Source organism: Pelophylax lessonae, assembly GCF_965119305.1.
Source record: "Pelophylax lessonae genome assembly, chromosome: 3".
NCBI classification, from domain to species: Eukaryota; Metazoa; Chordata; class Amphibia; order Anura; family Ranidae; genus Pelophylax; species Pelophylax lessonae.
This window is the reverse complement of record NC_138770.1, coordinates 466260547-466278412: the sequence shown is the minus strand read 5'-3', so window position 1 is coordinate 466278412 and position 17866 is coordinate 466260547. Positions and strand designations below refer to the sequence as shown.

The window sequence follows — 17866 nt, the reverse complement described above, 5'->3', positions numbered from 1 at the left end:
TGATTTTATTCCCTGCTTTGCAGGAACACAGAATCTGTCCCTTCCCCCATCAGAACTAAGATCTGCCATGTTTACATAGGCAGATCTCCATTCTGTGTGTTACACACACGATAGGCGGATGCCCGGTGGACATCCAGTGCACCCCAAGCACAGATTGGCTTCTGCTGTGATTGACTGCTGTTATGAATATTGCAGCGATTTAAAACGGATGACGCTGTTTGACAGAAATCTTCAGCTCATCAGATACTTCCTTAACATCATCATCTTAGGGTATAGCTTTTAATCACAGTACAAGCAATGTTTCAGAGCACATGGGCCCTTCATCAGGAAACCACTGATGAAAGAGCAGTGTGCTCCAATACGTTGCTTTTACTTTGATCATTAAAAAGCTCTGCACTGACTTCATGAAGTACTGGTGGGATTCAATTTTGCTGAAGATATTGACTGAAGTTCTGTTCACTTCCCATTGTCTCCATTTAGGTTGTAGGGATTTCCCTTTCTGTCCTGATAGAAAGTTAAGGGGTGATCTTCCTAACATGGAGGAAGACAACAGTAAAAACCTTAGAGAGGGTCTCGCCCTTCCCAGCTCTTTACAAAAAGTTGTGGCTGAAATTGGGCTTTAATGGAGAGAAACTCTCTTGTATAAGGTTGTTAGGAACAACTGCCAATATGCTGGTTGCAATAAAAGATGAGCGAAGTTTGCTCCTAGGGCAAGCATGTTTTTTTGCATTGTATTGCATGCATGAACATACACTTTAGCAATGTGTTTTAAAGGTGCTCCAGAGGTGTGTGTTAAGACTGTCTTTTCAACTAAATAGGCTTTGATTTTGGTGTACGTCAAAATGGTGAACGAGTAAATCATGTTAACCTTCCACCTTGGGCCCGAAATGATCCACGACTGTTCATCCTGATTCATCGCCAAGCCCTAGAGTCCGACCAAGTTTCCCAGACAATTTGTAATTGGATTGATCTTGTATTTGGCTACAAACAGAAAGGACGTGCTGCTGTTCAAGCTATCAATGTGTTCCACCCAGCAGTAAGTATGAAAGGAAAGGTCCTTCCTAATTGCATGGGAAATACTTCTACCAGGGCGTATTCTGGAGATTTTCCTGAAATTCAAAATATAGCGTAAATTATAAAACCGTTTTGGATAGGTGTTTAATGTGCCCTCCAGATATTTTATATTTTGTCATAGTTTCTAGTAATCCAATCTTTACAGATCAATATTTGACACAAATACCCTTATGTAGGAAATAGGTGGACAGGTGTACAAGTGCAGGAAGTATTTAGTACTGGACATTTAGGTGCTCTTTAAGGCCCAGGGCAACAGACCTAACCCATGCCTGGCCTGATCCATTTCACTACTCCCACTAGATACAGTAGAGTCACTTTTCTACTTTTTTGGGAAGCTTTTAAAATCTTGTAAATAATGGAAAATTACAAAGTAGAGCAAAAAAGAAATGGAGAGGTGATCTAAATGTTGTATGCTACCTACCAGTGGTGTAACTAGAACCTTCAGGGCCCCGATGCAAGAAACCATAAAGGGCCCCCCAGACGGGGCCCTTCCCTCCCAGCCTGGTGGCAGAACGCCAGGGCCGGTTGCAAGTTTAATGTTTGTGTGGTAGTTCTGCCATTGGTGTCAGTAGTTTTTTTTTTTTTAATTACATTTTTCTACCATTTGCTTTATTCATTTTTTTTTTTTTTTTTACAATATTATTGTAACAGACTGACAACAGCGTGCCCCCTTTCAATGCAGAGAGACCACAGCGTGCCCCCTTTCAATGCACATAGACCACAGTGTGCCCCCTTTCAATGCAGACTGACCACAGCGTGCCCCCTTTCAATGCAGAGAGACCACAGCGTGCCCCCTTTCAATGCAGAGAGACCACAGCGTGCCCCCTTTCAATGCAGACTGACCACAGTGTGCCCCCTTTCAATGCAGACTGACCACAGCGTGCCCCCTTTCAATGCAGAGTGACCACAGCGTGCCCCCTTTCAATACAGACTGACCACAGCGTGCCCCCTTTCAATACAGACTGACCACAGTGTGCCCCCTTTCAATACAGACTGACCACAGTGTGCCCCCTTTCAATGCAGACTGACCACAGTGTGCCCCCTTTCAATGCAGACTCTCCACAGTGTGCCCCCTTTCAATACAGACTGACCACAGTGTGCCCCCTTTCAATGCAGACTGACCACAGCGTGCCCCCTTTCAATGCAGACTGACCACAGCGTGCCCCCTTTCAATGCAGACTGACCACAGCGTGCCCCCTTTCAATGCAGACTGACCACAGCGTGCCCCCTTTCAATGCAGACTGACCACAGCGTGCCCCCTTTCAATGCAGAAAGCCAGTGTACTTACCTGCAGCGGCGGCTTCTCCTCAAGTCATCCCGCCTCCTCCTCGACCAATGGCATGTGTTCGCCTTTCGGCCAATCCGGAAGCGGGTCTTGGACCCACTTCCTGATTGGCTAGGAGAAGGATCCGTGTGACAATAGCGAATTTTCATTCGCTATTGTCACACAAATGGGTGGGCTCGGGGCGAACTGCTATGCGCCCCGGGTCTACCCTTTTCTGAAGCTTTTCCGTGACTCGCACTGTCAGGACGGAGACATCGGCTCCTTCTGACAGCTCGCTGACATACACAGGCTCAGCGGCATGGGGGGGGGGGGGCTGTATGCAATGATTGTGCGGAATGCAGATTCCCCACCCCTGCATTAGGGGGTTAAAACAGGCGGTGAGGAGGCAACATATTGCCTTTTCACCTCCTGTCAAATGCCTCTGAAAAGCGATATGAGCATGGATCGCTTTTCAGAGGGATAGCATTTTCTTGCTGGTACTATGAACAAGCTGTAAAAAAAAAAAAAATTGTTCTGATTGTACACATATATGGGGTCAGGATTAAAAGTAATGTGCACACACACACATAAACGCACATGTACACACATACACACACATATACATACTCATATATAAGCACATATACACACACACACACATACATACGTACATATATCCACACACATATACACACACACATACCTACATGCACGCACATACATAAATGCACATATGCACACACATACATACACATACATACACATACACACACACATACAGTACATATATAGATACATATAAACACACACATACATACACACACACACACACACACACATACAGTACACACACACACACATACAGTACACACACATACATGCATACATATATATAGATACATACATAAATGCACATAGAAAGCCTTTTTTTAAAACGGAGAGAGAGAGGATTGTACCTTCCTGTAACTTCCTGCCGGGTATTGCACTGTAGGGGGAGGCAGAGAGCACAGCACACACTACTTTCACTTTCCTATGGGAGACCAGCTTCCTCTATGCCGATTTACAGTTCGGCTGAGGAACAAGGAGCTCCGGTCTCAGCTGCGGTTGCCGCTCCTCATATCTATACATACAGGGGGCCCTCTCAGGCCCCCTGCAGCATGGGGCCCGGTCGCCATGGCGACCCCTGCGACCCCTGTACGTCCGCCCCTGCTACCTACACAGAAGGAAAAACATAATACAATGAAATGCTTTTAATATGTGAGATCATCTATCCAATGATATCTAAAACATGCTATGTTTAAAATGTTCAATTATTTATCACGTGGCTGAATGTCTTTCTGGTCTGTGTTTATACATAAAATATTACCTTTGTTTTTTCTTTCCAGACTTACTTTGGAATGGATGTTTCAGCAGTTGAGGATCCTGTTCAAAGACGGGCACTGGAAACAATGATTAAAACATACGGGCAAACACCACGACAGCTATTTCACAGTGCACATGTATGCCGCCCAGGATCAAAGCTTCTCATGGAAGGAGAACTTCCTGCTGCCATGGGATTGCTGGTACAGCTTGCATTCAGAGAAAACAGAGAGAGTTCAAAGGAACCTGCTTACCCTGTAAGTAGAAATACTTCATACCGGCAATTTAAATAAGCAAAGAATTATACCAAATTATCGTTTTTAAAGTAGACCAAAGTGTATCCACCTTTCCCTGCATATCACCCATCTTTAATGAGTTGACTGTACAGTATGTGGTGTACACCTGTTATACTCCAAACCTAATCTGGATTGTACTATTTAGCATAAATACCATCTAACACTAGTAAATCCAAACCACTTACACTGAACTGATGATGCAGCTGACAAAACTGTGGTAGTATGGCTGACTAAACAAAAAGGAAACTCCCTACCTCTGTCTCTTTTGCACATACAGCAGTACAGTGCAGCCAAAAAGTATTCACAACGCTTCACTTTTTCCACATTTTATGTTACAGCTTTATTCCAAAATGGATTAACTTCATTATTTTCCTCAAAATTTTACAAACATTACCCCATAATGACAACATGAAAGAAGTTTGTTTGAAATCTTTTTGCAAATTTATTAAAAATAAAAAACAAAAAATCCCATGTACATAAGTATTCACAGCCTTTGCCATGACGCTCAAAATTGAGCTCAGGTGCATCCTGTTTCCACTGATCATCCTTGAGATGTTTCTACAACTTGATTAGAGTTAACCAGTGGTAAATTCAGTTGATTGGACATAATGTGGAAAGGCACACACCTGTCTACATAAGGTTCCACAGTTAACAGTGCATGTCAGAGCACAAACCAAGCCATGAAGTCCAAGGAATTGTTTGTATACCTCTGAGACAGGATTGTATCAGGGCACAGATCTGGGGAAGGTTACAGAATAATTTCTGCAGCATTGAAGGTCCCAATGGGCACAGTGGCCTCCATCATCCGTAGATGGAAGAAGTTTGGGACCACCGGGACACTTCCTAGAGGGGGCTGCTTTGCCAAACTGAGCAATCAGGGGAGAAGGGCCTTAGTCAGGGAGGTGACCATGAAGCCAATTGTCACCATTCTTGTCTACAATCAGCTCTATGGTCAGCTGACAGAACCACCGGCTGCAGTCTCGGTTACCGGGTGGGACAGGAGAGCACGAGAACACCGTGGATGGCAGGGGGTGTAAATCTTCGGCGGGTGGTCGACAACTGGTTAATTATTGCCACATCTTGTATTTTGTCTGTTCAAATGTTTAGTGATACATAGATTTGCTCAAATCAGCTAATAAACACCTAGACATTTTACAAATACTATAAATTCATAATGTTTAGGCATCCTGGGGCAAGAACTAGAACTGACAAGTTAGTGAATTTAAACATGCTTGGGATAGACCAGAAGAAAAAGCAAAGTTTTATCGGACGTGGAAACATATTCATATATAGAAATATGAATCTTAAAATCAATGTGCCACTTGTCTTTAATTTTTTTTTTTTTTTTTTTTTTTTTCTCTCTTCCTCTTTTCCTTTTCCTTTTGTACATATAGTAAATTACTATGTTTTCTTCTGATAGAGTCCATTACCTTGGATAAGAGGTTTAAAATGGGGAGAATATGTTGGCTCCCCAAGTTCTCCAGATCCTATTGTGTGCTTCAGCCAGCCCCATGGAGAGAGATTTGGCTCCCTACAGGCTTTACCAACTAGAGCTATATGTGGCTTATCAAAAAAATTCTGCTTAATGATGAGCTACAGTAAGGAGCAAGGTATGTTTTTAGCTGTGTTATCTCTTGATTTCATCAGAAACATAACTATTTTTTTGTACAGTATAGATAATACACCAGGTGCTGCTATTGTGAGCAATATTACAACTCTGAAGAGTGTATGTTGGTAAAATAGACTGTTGGAATACATTTTTATTGTAAACCTTAATATTTTAATGTAAAAACAGCAACTTATATTGTTATGTACACATTGTTTTCTGATTATATTATGGAATACATAATTGTAGGTGTCCGAAGTATGCACAGTACGGACATTCAGTGGTCCGCAATTCTCAGCTGGGGATATCCCGACAACATTCTAAGACTGAAGAGTAAACAAAGTGAACCCCCTGTGAATTTCATACAGTGTTCTGAACATCACCAGGTAATATAATAATGTTTTCATAATTATGAAAATGTCCCCATTCCGAAGCACGCTTCAGTATGTGTGAGAAAATACATTTATAGGTAATAGTGACATTTTTGAGATTGACATTGAGAAGAAAAGAGTAGTAATGTTGGTTTAAAAAGGTATTTAATATTTAAAATAGGAATTTGCAATAAAATGCTGTCCCTCCAAGAGCATATAAATAGATGCCAAGGCACTGGATATTGCCCATTTAGTTGTATCTGATGTTTTTCTGGGTAACTTATTATAGTGTTTTTATTATTTAACACGTAAGGGCCAGGCCTCTTTCTGACTCTTGTTGTTTACAATCTAAAATCAGTATTTTTTGCTAGAAAATTTCTTAGAAGCCCCAAACATTATATATATATATTTTTTTTTAGCAGAGACCCTAGAGAATAAAATGGAAATCGTTGCAATACTTTGTCACACCGTATTTGCGTAGCGGTCTTACAAACGCAAATTGTTTGGAAAAAACACACTTTTTTTAATTAAAAAAGAAAAAAGTAAAGTTAGCCCAATGTTTTTCTATAATGTAAAAGATAATGTTATGCCAAGTAAATAGATACCCAACATGTCTTGCTCCAAAATTGTGCACGCATGAAATGGCAACAAAATTGGTACTTAAAATCTCCATAGGCAATGCTTTAAAAATGACTACAGGTTACCAGTTTAGAGTTACAGAAGAGGACTAGGGCTAGAATTATTTCTCTCGCTCCAACGATCGCGGCGATATCTCACATGTGACTTGAACACTGTTTACATATGAGGCAGAGCAAACTATTGAGGGAATCTATTCTACATTTTCACAGTGCTTACTGTGAAGAAGCCTTCTGTACTGGAGATTAAATCTCTTTTCCTCTAGACGTAAAGAGTGCCCCCTTGTCCTCTGTGATTACTTTAAAGTGAATAACTCAACACCAATTTCATTATATGGACCCCTTATGTATTTATACATGTTCATCATACCCCCCCCCCCCTTAATGTCCTCTTCTCCAGAGAGAATAAAGTCAGTTCCTCTAATCTTTCCTCATTACTGAGCTCCTCCATGTCTCTTATCAGTTTAATTGCCCTTCTTTGCACTTTCTCCAGTTCCCGATATCCTTTTTGTGAACTGGTACCCAAAATTGAGCTGCATATTCTAGATGAAATATTACTGATGATTTGTACAGGGGCAAAATAATGTCTCTCTCTTGCAATCCATACCTTTCTTAATAGAAGAAAGAATTAAAATGAGTTTTAGCCTTTCGTAAATCATTTGTGAGTTTCATGAGAGCAGTTTTTGTGGAGTGTTAGGGGCAGAATCCAGACTGAAGAAGATCAAGAAGAGTACATTCAGAAGTTCCCAGTCAGAGGTATCACCAATAGGTCATAAATTTGATTCCTTGATATAGTGAACTATCCTGTAAACATACATAGATAAAATATTCAGTGCATCTCTATTACCTTTTTTAAAAAATGTTGTATTTCATTTGCATCTTAGGCAATGGCAATGCCCAGCAATGGCTGGGCAGTAGGTGTGCTTTGCGTCAGGTTCTGCCAGCTGCAAAGTGTTCAGTGAGTACAGGCACAGCCAGGAAAAAAAATATCTTGCCTGATGGTATTGGCATAGTTCCAGTACCTATTTATTGCAGATATTTTACTTATTGTATATATTGCAAAACGGCAGCTACTCTCTATTCTAGCATGCATAAGGGTTTATTGTACTTCAAAGTATCCAGCCCCACCACAACTTTGCTACAGGTATGCTTTATAGTTCCGGCTCTGATGTCACATTATTTCAGCTAACCATATGACTTTGTTCCCACTGATTGGGCTCGCCCCAGTTATAACCACTGTTGTAGCCTTTACCTGTGTAATTTCCTACAAATCTGCACAAATGCCCAAGTATAGCTCATGTGTTTTCAAGATTGCTAAATGTTTGCCTGTGAATTGCCAATGCTGTTTAAAGGATTATATTACTATAATTTAATCCCCTGCATGCCTGTCACTATCAACAACAGGGCCGCTGTTAGAAATCACGGGGCCCCGTACAGCCTACCTAAGCGGGCCCCCCCGACCCCGCCCACCTCAGCGGGCCCCACCCACCTCAGCGGGCCCCACCCCGACCCCACCCACCCACCCACCTCAACAAAATGCAGCCTTGGTCCTCAAGTGATATTTATTTTTCTCCTGCCTGTTATAAATTTGATTAGACTAGTGTTCAAAGACACCTGAGATCATCCCTTTTTAATGAGAATGCTGCGGCTGACTTTAAGGCATACTGTAGATTTTCTTTAAAGCATAAGTTGACCCTGACCACCCGATTTTGGGTGGAACATGTAACATGTTCCAAATCCTGCAGCCGCCTCTCCCCCCACCATTGTAGTTCTCAAAGAACTACAATGGTGCTGTGGAGCACCGTGGTAGTTCTTTGATTTTTTCCTGTCAGTGTATCTGCAAGCCCATACGGGATGTACAGGTACACAGATATACTGACGATCTGAAGAAGACCTACATGGCACCAGGGATCCGCTGATTGCTGATGCAATGCTTTATAGGCTCCAAAAGAAAAAAAAATAAATGCACATATTTTTTTAACTGCAAAAAAATGTGCATTTATTATTTTTTTTAAAAAGTGAACTTATCCTTGAAGCCTTAAGGTACATCTATGATGCCTTTAAATCAGCTGAAGCATGCAATTATAATTATTTAAAATCTTTATGAGCTATTTCACACTAGCATTGCTCTTTGAAGAGTGACCTGCATTCAGATCTCTCTTCAGAGAACATTTGGCTGGTGGGAGGAGGCATTGTATCACCTCTTCAGCACCTGTTTTAACCACTTCAAAATCCTGATAACAGTTGAATAGGATTGTGGCCAGTAGGCAACATGGTGGGTGGTCCAGTGGGGACAGTTTTTGCTGTGCAAAAAGCTTTGCATTTGTGACATATGTACTTTCCATCCCGTTACCTTTCCAGCATAAGGGCTCTTTGAAACATCTGCTTAGCAAGGGATCCATGAGTGGATTCCCTGCTGAACTGGAGCTTCTCGGCATAGATGTCAGTGTTAAAACATCTGTGCCAGTTCAGTCTATGCCCGCGTATACCACACAGTGGATAGGGGTGGACTGGTGATGGCTCTATGGATGGACAGATGTAAATGGAAATGTGTCCATTTACATCAGGCTATCTTTAATCTGTCATGCTTAGGTCTGGAAAAATAGACAAGAATGCAGTCCTTTTCCATTTTTTTTTGGGAACTGGACATATCCAGAGGTAGGTGGATGTAAACAGACAGCAGTCCTTGTCTGACAGATCAAACATAGCCTGATGTAAATGGACACATTTCCATTTACATCTGTCCATCCATAGAGCCATCACCAGTCCATCCCTATCCACTGTGTGGTGTATGTGGATTTCTGTAGACCTACATAGAGGTCTGCACAAAAAATTGACTGGTGGATCTAAGTGGAATGCTTGGGCAAATATTTCTTATGGGGAGTTGTTGGGGGTCTTAAAAACACAGCTCAGCCATTTACTGCCCTCCAAACAGAAATGTAACCAAGCATCTCATGCTTATGATTACCATCATTATAATGATCAGATCACAGCAGCTGCTCTGTTCCTCTGTCACAGTGTCACTGTTGGTTGCTGATTCTGTTATGGCTGTACTGTCTTACAATCTGTATCACAGTACAGCCATAAAGTTAACAAAATCAGCACCCAACAGCAATGTGACACTGTGACAGAGCAGCTGCTGTGATCTGATCGTCATAATGATGGTAGGCACACAGTGGGGAGTCGGGGAGTGTACCTTCCTTCCTTAGTAGTCAGTGTGTGAAGCTGTGCACCTCCACCAGCCCTCGGATTAAGCCTGCAGTGCCCTCTCAGCCTCCATCCCACCTCACATCAGTCTCTTCCTCTGTCCGTGGAACTTACTGAGGGAGCAGTGTAGAAAAATATCACTCCGCCAGTGAAAACATAGGCAGTGGATGGCCGTGACCGGAACTATATGGCAGCACATAAGCTTGTCTGCCTGCGCCCCGAAAAAGGAAAAAAAGTCCCTCCTCTGCTCAGTGCTGACATCTCCTGCTGGGCCCCTAATGTTAACCCGAGGGGGCCCAGGAAATTACCCTCAACAAACAAACAAGTTGAAGAAGGTATGGTTTAGAAAAACCTTTTTATTTATTTAAGCAGAAACAACTGTAAAGCTGCCCGGGCCACCCTGCTTAACTGATAGAGCCCGGGCCCGGTACAACAGGGCTGGTTGTACTGCCCTATCAGCGGCCCTGATCAACAACACCAATATTCAAGTGTTTCACTATGGTTTATTACATGGGCTGCTGTAAGTATTTGTAGTAATTCTTAGTGAAAAATTATTTTGCAGTGTATTAGAGGGGGTTGTTAAATTGTACAGCTTGATTGTTAAATATGGCAGATATGCACTGAACAATGGAAACTGTCAATGAGAATTTCTGGGGTAAATGCTGATACTTTCACTCTGCAGGCTTTATCATCTAACATAAATTGTGTGGTTTGTTGTAGTAAAAAAAAAATCTTAATGTGCAATAGGTAACAAGTTGTGCTTGGGTGCCGGACAGTTGTCAACTTTACACTGGGAGCAAATGTGGAGTCATCACTGCATACCTGAATCGTTTTACTAACACAACGGTACGTTCAAATGTGATTTTTATTTATTTATTTTTTTAATCTGTTTTAACCACTTTTCTTAACAAGGCCAATTTTCTGCTTTCAGTGCTCTCAAATTTTGAATGACAATTACTCAGTCATGCAACACTGTACCCATATGAAATTTATGTCCTTTTTTTCACACAAATAGAGCTTTCTTTTGGTGGTATTTAATCACCACTGGGTTTTTATTTTTTGCACAATAAATAAAAATAGAATTTTTCCTAATTTATGTTCTAATATTTAGCAAATTACTAATTCATAAATTTTGGCCAAAAGTTATATTACTACATTTCTTTGGTAAAAATAACCCAAATCACTGTATTTTATTTGGCCTGTGTAAAAGTGAGTCTATAAGCTATAGTGCCAATCATTGAAAATTTGATCACACCTGATGTACCGATGGCCTAATTTCTTGAGGCCAGGTCAGGACAGTACAAATACCCCCCAAATGTCCAATTTTTAGAAATTAAACATTCCAAGGTATTTTGTAAGAGACCAGGTGAGTTTTTTTAAAGTTGTAATTTTTCCTACAATTCTTTGCAAAATGAAGATTTTTTTTCTCACAAAATTGTCATATAAACATTTCTCTCACATGCAATATGCATGCTTGCAACTACACCCCAATACAGATTTTGCTATTTCTCCTGAGTATGGCGATACCACATGTGTGATATTTTCACAGCCTGGCCACATACAGAGGCCCAACGTTCACGGAGCACTGCCAGGTGTTTTAGGGACATAAATTATACATTTGATTTCTTGACTACTTATTACTTTTTTGAAGGCCCTGGAGCACCAGGACAATGGAAACACCCACAAAAGTACCCCATTTTGTAAAGCAAACACCCCCAACACATAATCTAGGAGGCATCTTTGAGATCTTTCAGTCTTTTGAACATTTACTTTTTTACGCATGTTTTTGGAAAATGTGGAAAGAAAATGCATTTTTTTTTTTTTTTTTTACACAAAATTGTCAATTTATAAGCTTTTTCTAACACGGCATGAACGTAGCAAAATTACACCCCAAATACATTCTGCTACTCCCCTTGAGTATGGCGATACTACGTGTGAGACTTTTACACAGCCTGGCCACATACAAAGGCCCAACATGCAGGAAGCACAGTCAGGTGTTCTAGGGACATAAATTACAAATCTAATTTCCTGACTACCTATTACACTTTTGTGAGGCACTGATGAGCATTGATGTGGCATGGATGAGGCACAAATTAGCACTGATGTGGCATGGATGAGCACTGGTGATGCACAAATCAGCACTGTGGGCACTCCAGATCTAGCCCACTCGCGCTGCTGCACTGGCTCCCTCCTCTCCTCACACGCTGTATCAATTGTTAAAAGGAGAGGGCTTAACCAGATATAGTGCCGGTTGTTGACAAGTGATCGCTCCGTCATTGGACAGAGCGATCATGTGGTAAAGGGCCACCGTCATTAGCCCTTTACCCCAATCCAAGATGCGCTGGGCTCCGAGGACCCAGCAATCCCGGACATTTCCCGGTGCGCGCCCCGTGGGGGGGAGGAGATCTAGCCGGCCACGCTATAGCCTTCATTTGGCTATGCCGTGGTCGGCAAATGGTTAAAGTATTACTACTTTATAGAAAATCTACCAGTGTGGCTCAACTGTGCTTGTCTATATGTAGGGTACATTTACATTAAACTGTTCTATTTTCTTCAGCAGTGTTCTTCTATTATATATTTCTATAAGAGAACAATGTTGTTCTGTATAAAGCTATTGCCATTGCAGTTTACAAAGGTTTCCCAATTGGGTTTTCAAAAACTGTCAGTAGTATGGTAGGTGCTCTAGCCCTGCACCAGCCAAGGATTAAAAAAAAAAAAAAAAATAGAAAAAAGTTTAGTGGAGATGTACTTTTAAGAAGTATTTCTTCACTATCTATCTTACTAGGCAGGGTGTCGATTTTTCCAGATGTTTGTTTCACCAGTGAAAAAAAAGCATGTTTATATTTTATTATCTTTAGTTTAATTGGAACCTTTTGATATTAAGAAAATAAAAAAATGATTTTTTGAATTGCATTCATTGTCCTAATTTTCTGCGTGTTAGCTAGTTTTCAAATCACCTGATCTCCTAAAGAAAACAAGCAAAATCTTTTCTGAAATATGCTTGCCCTGATTTAGGATTACTGTGCGTGAATGGAAACCATGCTAAAATGTTATTCTTTTTATTATTCATTGCATTTCATCAGGGGGAGGAGGTAGTAAAATTGATCTCATCTTTGTGTTGCATGCCTTATTCCTTTATTATCATGTCTACGACTTTTGGGATTACACTAATATGGAGCTTTAGATATGTTCACTTTTAGCTTCACTTCACCGAGATCTGAAAAGTTTTTCAAGAGTTCCTCCATGGTAAAAAGGTTGTGAATGGCTGGTCTGGGTGAAAATAGTGTAATTTGTTCTTTTAAATGTAACGTTTTCATATTTTACTGAAGAGTACACTTTGGTTTCAGCATAAGCTTATCAATTATTTATTTTAAATTTTATGCAGCCGATGGAAATTGAAGTTGAATCCCGGGTGCACCTGTATGGCCATACTGGAGAAGTAACGAGCCTGTTTGTCTGTAAACCCTACAGCATATTAATTAGTGTTAGCAAGGATGGGACCTGCATAATATGGGATCTAAACAGGTATGATGAACTTGTGTGTTATCACTGAGCCTTTAATTGCCCCTTACTATTTTTTTTTTAAAGCTAGATTGAAAAACAGCTTTATTCCGAGTCTACAATTATCTGACAGGTAACCTGTATTGTTATGGATAAGTGATTGTGCAAATGTGGTATTTCAGTTCTGTAGGCCATAGATGACTTGGCTGTAAAGCCAGCAAAGATACTCAAACTGTCAGATTCATTTTTGTGCAAATCTGCATAATTTACCACTTACCTCTGCAATCTGTGTCACTACTGACCTCTGAACTATACATCGCTCACTATTGATATCTGAATTCTGCATCACTACTGACCCCTGGACCTTCTACTGACCCTTGTATTTGTATCACCTACTGCTGAACTCAGCACTTTGCCTTACTTACCAATTAACCATGTACAGGTGCCCAAATGTCTGATGTTGGGTCCTGCCCCCCACTGATGCTGTGCTGTTTATTCCCTATTCAACACTGCCTTATTCTGTAAAACATTAGATGTCTCAGGCTCCATTTAACCAGACGCAAAGTTCCAAACAGGTTTGGAGCATAAGCGTTAAAGGCAGTAAGAGCGTGATCAAATATATGTTTTAGGAGAACACAACTGCATGTACTGCATTTTGACTGGTGGTAAGGTTTCATTCAATGCAAATTAGATAGAGAAAAATTAGTACCAGAGGACTCAGGTGTTTAAGTATGAATGGCAACACCATAGGGGATACCGACTCACCAAAGTAGGTGGTGCCTATACCTTCAACTCCCGAACACAAAGAGACTGTCAGGCAAAATTTGGGAAAGACCGTAGGAGTTCTAAGAGGGAGGAATAAGGCAAGCCATGGTTTTGACCTAAAATATTATACTTTATTGGTAACAAAATTCAAAAACAACATCAATTTGGCAGACTACACACAAAGAATTAAAAAAAGGCAACATTCCTGCTAAAAACACACACCCGGGTTCACCAACACACTGCATATACACAATTAACAGATGAATGTGGTATATTATAATGATGGAGATCAGATGGGCGTGGATAGCAGGGAACATCAGTGGTGTCAGCCGACTTACAGCTTTACAAAAACACTGTAGACATCTGGTCTTACCCCTTACCTATGATCTACCAATTGTTCGCTATTAAGTACAGCGTTACATGTGTTGAGTAGTGTCCCTTCACTTAGAGTTACAAGACTGGGAGTACGATTCCTTCCTGTATTAAATGTCAATGTGTGGAAGACAGCATATGGAGGAGGCTAAAGTGACCCCAATGTTGATTCACTAGTTTCACCTCTGGAACCGCCGTGATATGTTTAGCACTGCATTTCTTAATGAAATATATCCCATTTAGGGGAGTATTTTGGGATACTACTCACAGTTGTATGGGTAGTGGGATTCACTACGGGTTGCAGAGTCTTAGCGGAGGCCGCGGGGTGTAGACTTGTAACTTGCTGACAATGGGAATAGCTGCTGGTATCTCTGTACCTCTGGGAGCACGTCTTCCTCTCTGCTGTGCAGACTGATTGCTGAGTGGAGTGTGACAGGGGTGTGGGAGCCTCGACTCTCGCAGGCACAGTTATTGGTCCTGTCTCCCTCTTCCACCACCCATATACAAAAAGTGTAGCTGCTGACTTAATAAACACACTCACCTGTCCCAGGATCCAGTGATACGGCTGCCCGAAGCCTTGGTTCTCTCCTTCAGTTCTCTCCTTCAGTTCTCTCCTTCAGTTCTCTCCTTCAGTTCTCTCCTTCAGTTCTCTCCTTCGCCCCCCCCCCCCCCCCCCGGCGCCAGCATCGCTAGTGTGGGCACCCGGCTGTGACAGCTTGAGGCATCACAGCCGGGTGCACGCCTAGGTGGCCCGAGCAGAAGTGGAAGCGGAGTACCTGTCAAAACTAGGTACCTGTTCCCCCCAAAAAACAATTACATACCAAATGTAGCATGTCAGGATTCCTTAAAGTGGGACTTCCACTTTTGGGTGAAACTCCGCTTTAAAGTGTAACTGTAGTCAGAAAAAAGTATAGCTATGAAAAACATGAAAAAAAAATGCCTATACCGTTTTAAAATTTAGTCTCACCCTGCTCTGCACATGCTCAGTTGCTCTCTATTTTTAGGCACTGCCGAGTTTGTAGAGGCCGATCTGCTGACAGCCTTAAATTAGAATTAAACCCTCCTATTCTTTTACAGCCAATAAAGCAGATTCTGTTTGATCTGCATGGTGCTGCAAGTGTGATTAGTTGTGACACCAGCCATTTGATGGTTTGATAGTTTGGTTGAGCACACAATCAAATGTGACAGTATTCCCAACATTCCAGGAATGTAACTGTTTTTTTTAAACCCCTAAATTGACGGGATTAGTTAATCTTTAAGATGTACTGTTTAGGGGCTTCAGCAAAATGGCAGCCTCCAGCAGGAAGAAATGGGAGCAGTACCGGAGGCAATATACAACACCGTACTAATTCTGGTAGCATAGTTATTAATGTGGAATGTATGTTCCTTGCTAAAGAACATTATTTTTTAACAAGTTGTTATGGGTAAAGTTCCACTCTACATGGTCTATTTTAGCATTTTCTTGGATTATGGATATTGTTTACTTGGATCTATTAATATATCTTCTTTTGTTTGTTTGAAGATTGTGTTACGTTCAAAGCCTAACAGGTCACAAAAGTCCAGTAACAGCAGTTTCTGCAAGTGAAACAACAGGAGACATTGCAACAGTCTGTGACTCAGGTATGTTATAATGCACTATCCCCAACACACATTCCTGTAGAAATGGCTGTATATATAAGTGGGTGCTGAAGAGACCACTGGCTGGAACCGTGTCTAGTCCGAGTGAGAGAACGTCACCAGCACAACAAGGATCCCCAGAGCAACTCCAAAGTTTTATTCAGCGATCACATCGCTAGAGCAGATAGCAATGTTTCGGAGCCAGGCGGGACCTCTTCGTCAGACATGTGACACATGCCTGATGAAGGGGTCCTGCCTGACTCCGAAAGTTGCTATCTGCTGTAACAATGTGTTCGCTAAATACAGCTTTGGACTCGTTCTGGAGATCCTTAGTGTTCTGGTGACATTCTCTTACTCAGATATATTCTAAAACACTTTTCTCTGTCGCTCATTGACAGACGTAGTCTTCTTGATTCACAAGAACTGGGTTATGTTGTCTCCGCAGGAGTAGGACTAGGCAGAAAGAAAAAACGTTCTGGCTCCACCCTAGGGGCAGTCCCAGAGGGTATATCCTCCCTCTCTCTGCTACAAGGCATCAGTTTTTTTCTGTCTAGTCAGGAGTAAGGACCTAAGTTCCTTGCTGGGATCTCTGGTCCTGGCAAGATTTTTTTAGAAAAAATATATTTTTTTAGGTAGTTTTCTCCAGTGTTTTTTCCTGTGAGATCTTCAAGCAAATATGCCGGACTGGGCGACACTAGTGGTCACCCCAGCCGACCTACGAGCGCGCAGACCATTGCATTGCGCTTGGTCGGCCGCGAGACATTCAAGTAAGTATGCGGGGCTGGGCGACGGGCTGGATGTTGAGATCCAGTGGTCACCCCGGTTTCTGCCTACGAGCGCGTGCAGACCAGAGCTCCGCGCTGGGTCGGCCGCGACGGAGTCCCATTGGAGGGACTGACCTTGCGAGTTAAAAGTCTCGCTTGGACGCCAGGAACCAGAGAGTCGAGGCGTCCGGAGTGGTCCACAACCCCCCAGCCCGCTGGAGACAGGCAGATTATCTCAGCCGTCAGACTCCGGATCGGGGGGAATGGTCCCTCCATCCAGAAGTTTTCCACCAGTTGTGCCTACATTGGGGCACCCCGGATGTGGATCTGTTGGCATCACGATTCAACAGAAAAAGTACAGAGATTCGTGGCTCGCTCCCGCGATCCTCTAGCAGAGACCGCAGAAGCACTGGTCACCCCGTGGGGGCAATACCAGCTAATGTATGCCTTCCCTCCTCTTGGGTTACTGCCAAGACTTCTTCGCAGGATAGAGGAGGAAGGAATTCCAGTTATCCTGGTAGCTCTGGACTGGCCTCATCGAGCTTGATACGCCGACTTGGTCAGACTGGTGGCGGACGTCCCGTGGAGACTTCCTCTCAGGGAGGATCTACTGTCTCAGGGACCGATCTTCCATCCTGCTTTACGATCGCTGGTTTTTTTAAACGGCCTGGTTATTGAGACCCAGGTGCTGAAGGACAAGGGATTGTCAGCTTCAGTTATTCCTACTCTAGTTAAAACAAGGAAAGAGACTTCCAGAAAGATTAACATCGTACATGGAAGTCTTATATTGTGTGGTGTGAATCCCTTGGGTTCCATCTACATCTTTATTCGGTAGCCCGAATATTGGCTTTTCTGCAACAGGGAGTTGAGCAGAAGCTGGCCTTGAGTGTTATCAAGGGTCTGGTTTCAGCATTTGCTATCTTCTTTCAGAAGCCTTTGGCTACTTATTCCTTGGTGCGGAATTTCATACAGGGGGTGCGACACCTGGCTCCGCCAGTGCACGCGCCGTTACCATCCTGGGATCTTAATTTGGTG

The 17866-nt window shown here is 42.2% G+C and overlaps 1 protein-coding gene across 1 annotated transcript in view; it reads left to right on the top strand.

Annotated features, from left to right (window-relative positions):
* Nucleotides 1-17866, top strand: part of LYST (lysosomal trafficking regulator) — a 409773-nt gene that overhangs the window by 374240 nt on the left and 17667 nt on the right. The window contains exons 43-49 of the mRNA XM_082252534.1: nucleotides 819-1036; nucleotides 3724-3954; nucleotides 5414-5603; nucleotides 5849-5985; nucleotides 10560-10658; nucleotides 13198-13337; nucleotides 15973-16070. Coding sequence (XP_082108660.1) covers nucleotides 819-1036; nucleotides 3724-3954; nucleotides 5414-5603; nucleotides 5849-5985; nucleotides 10560-10658; nucleotides 13198-13337; nucleotides 15973-16070 — 1113 coding nt within the window. The remainder of the gene's footprint in view (nucleotides 1-818; nucleotides 1037-3723; nucleotides 3955-5413; nucleotides 5604-5848; nucleotides 5986-10559; nucleotides 10659-13197; nucleotides 13338-15972; nucleotides 16071-17866) is intronic.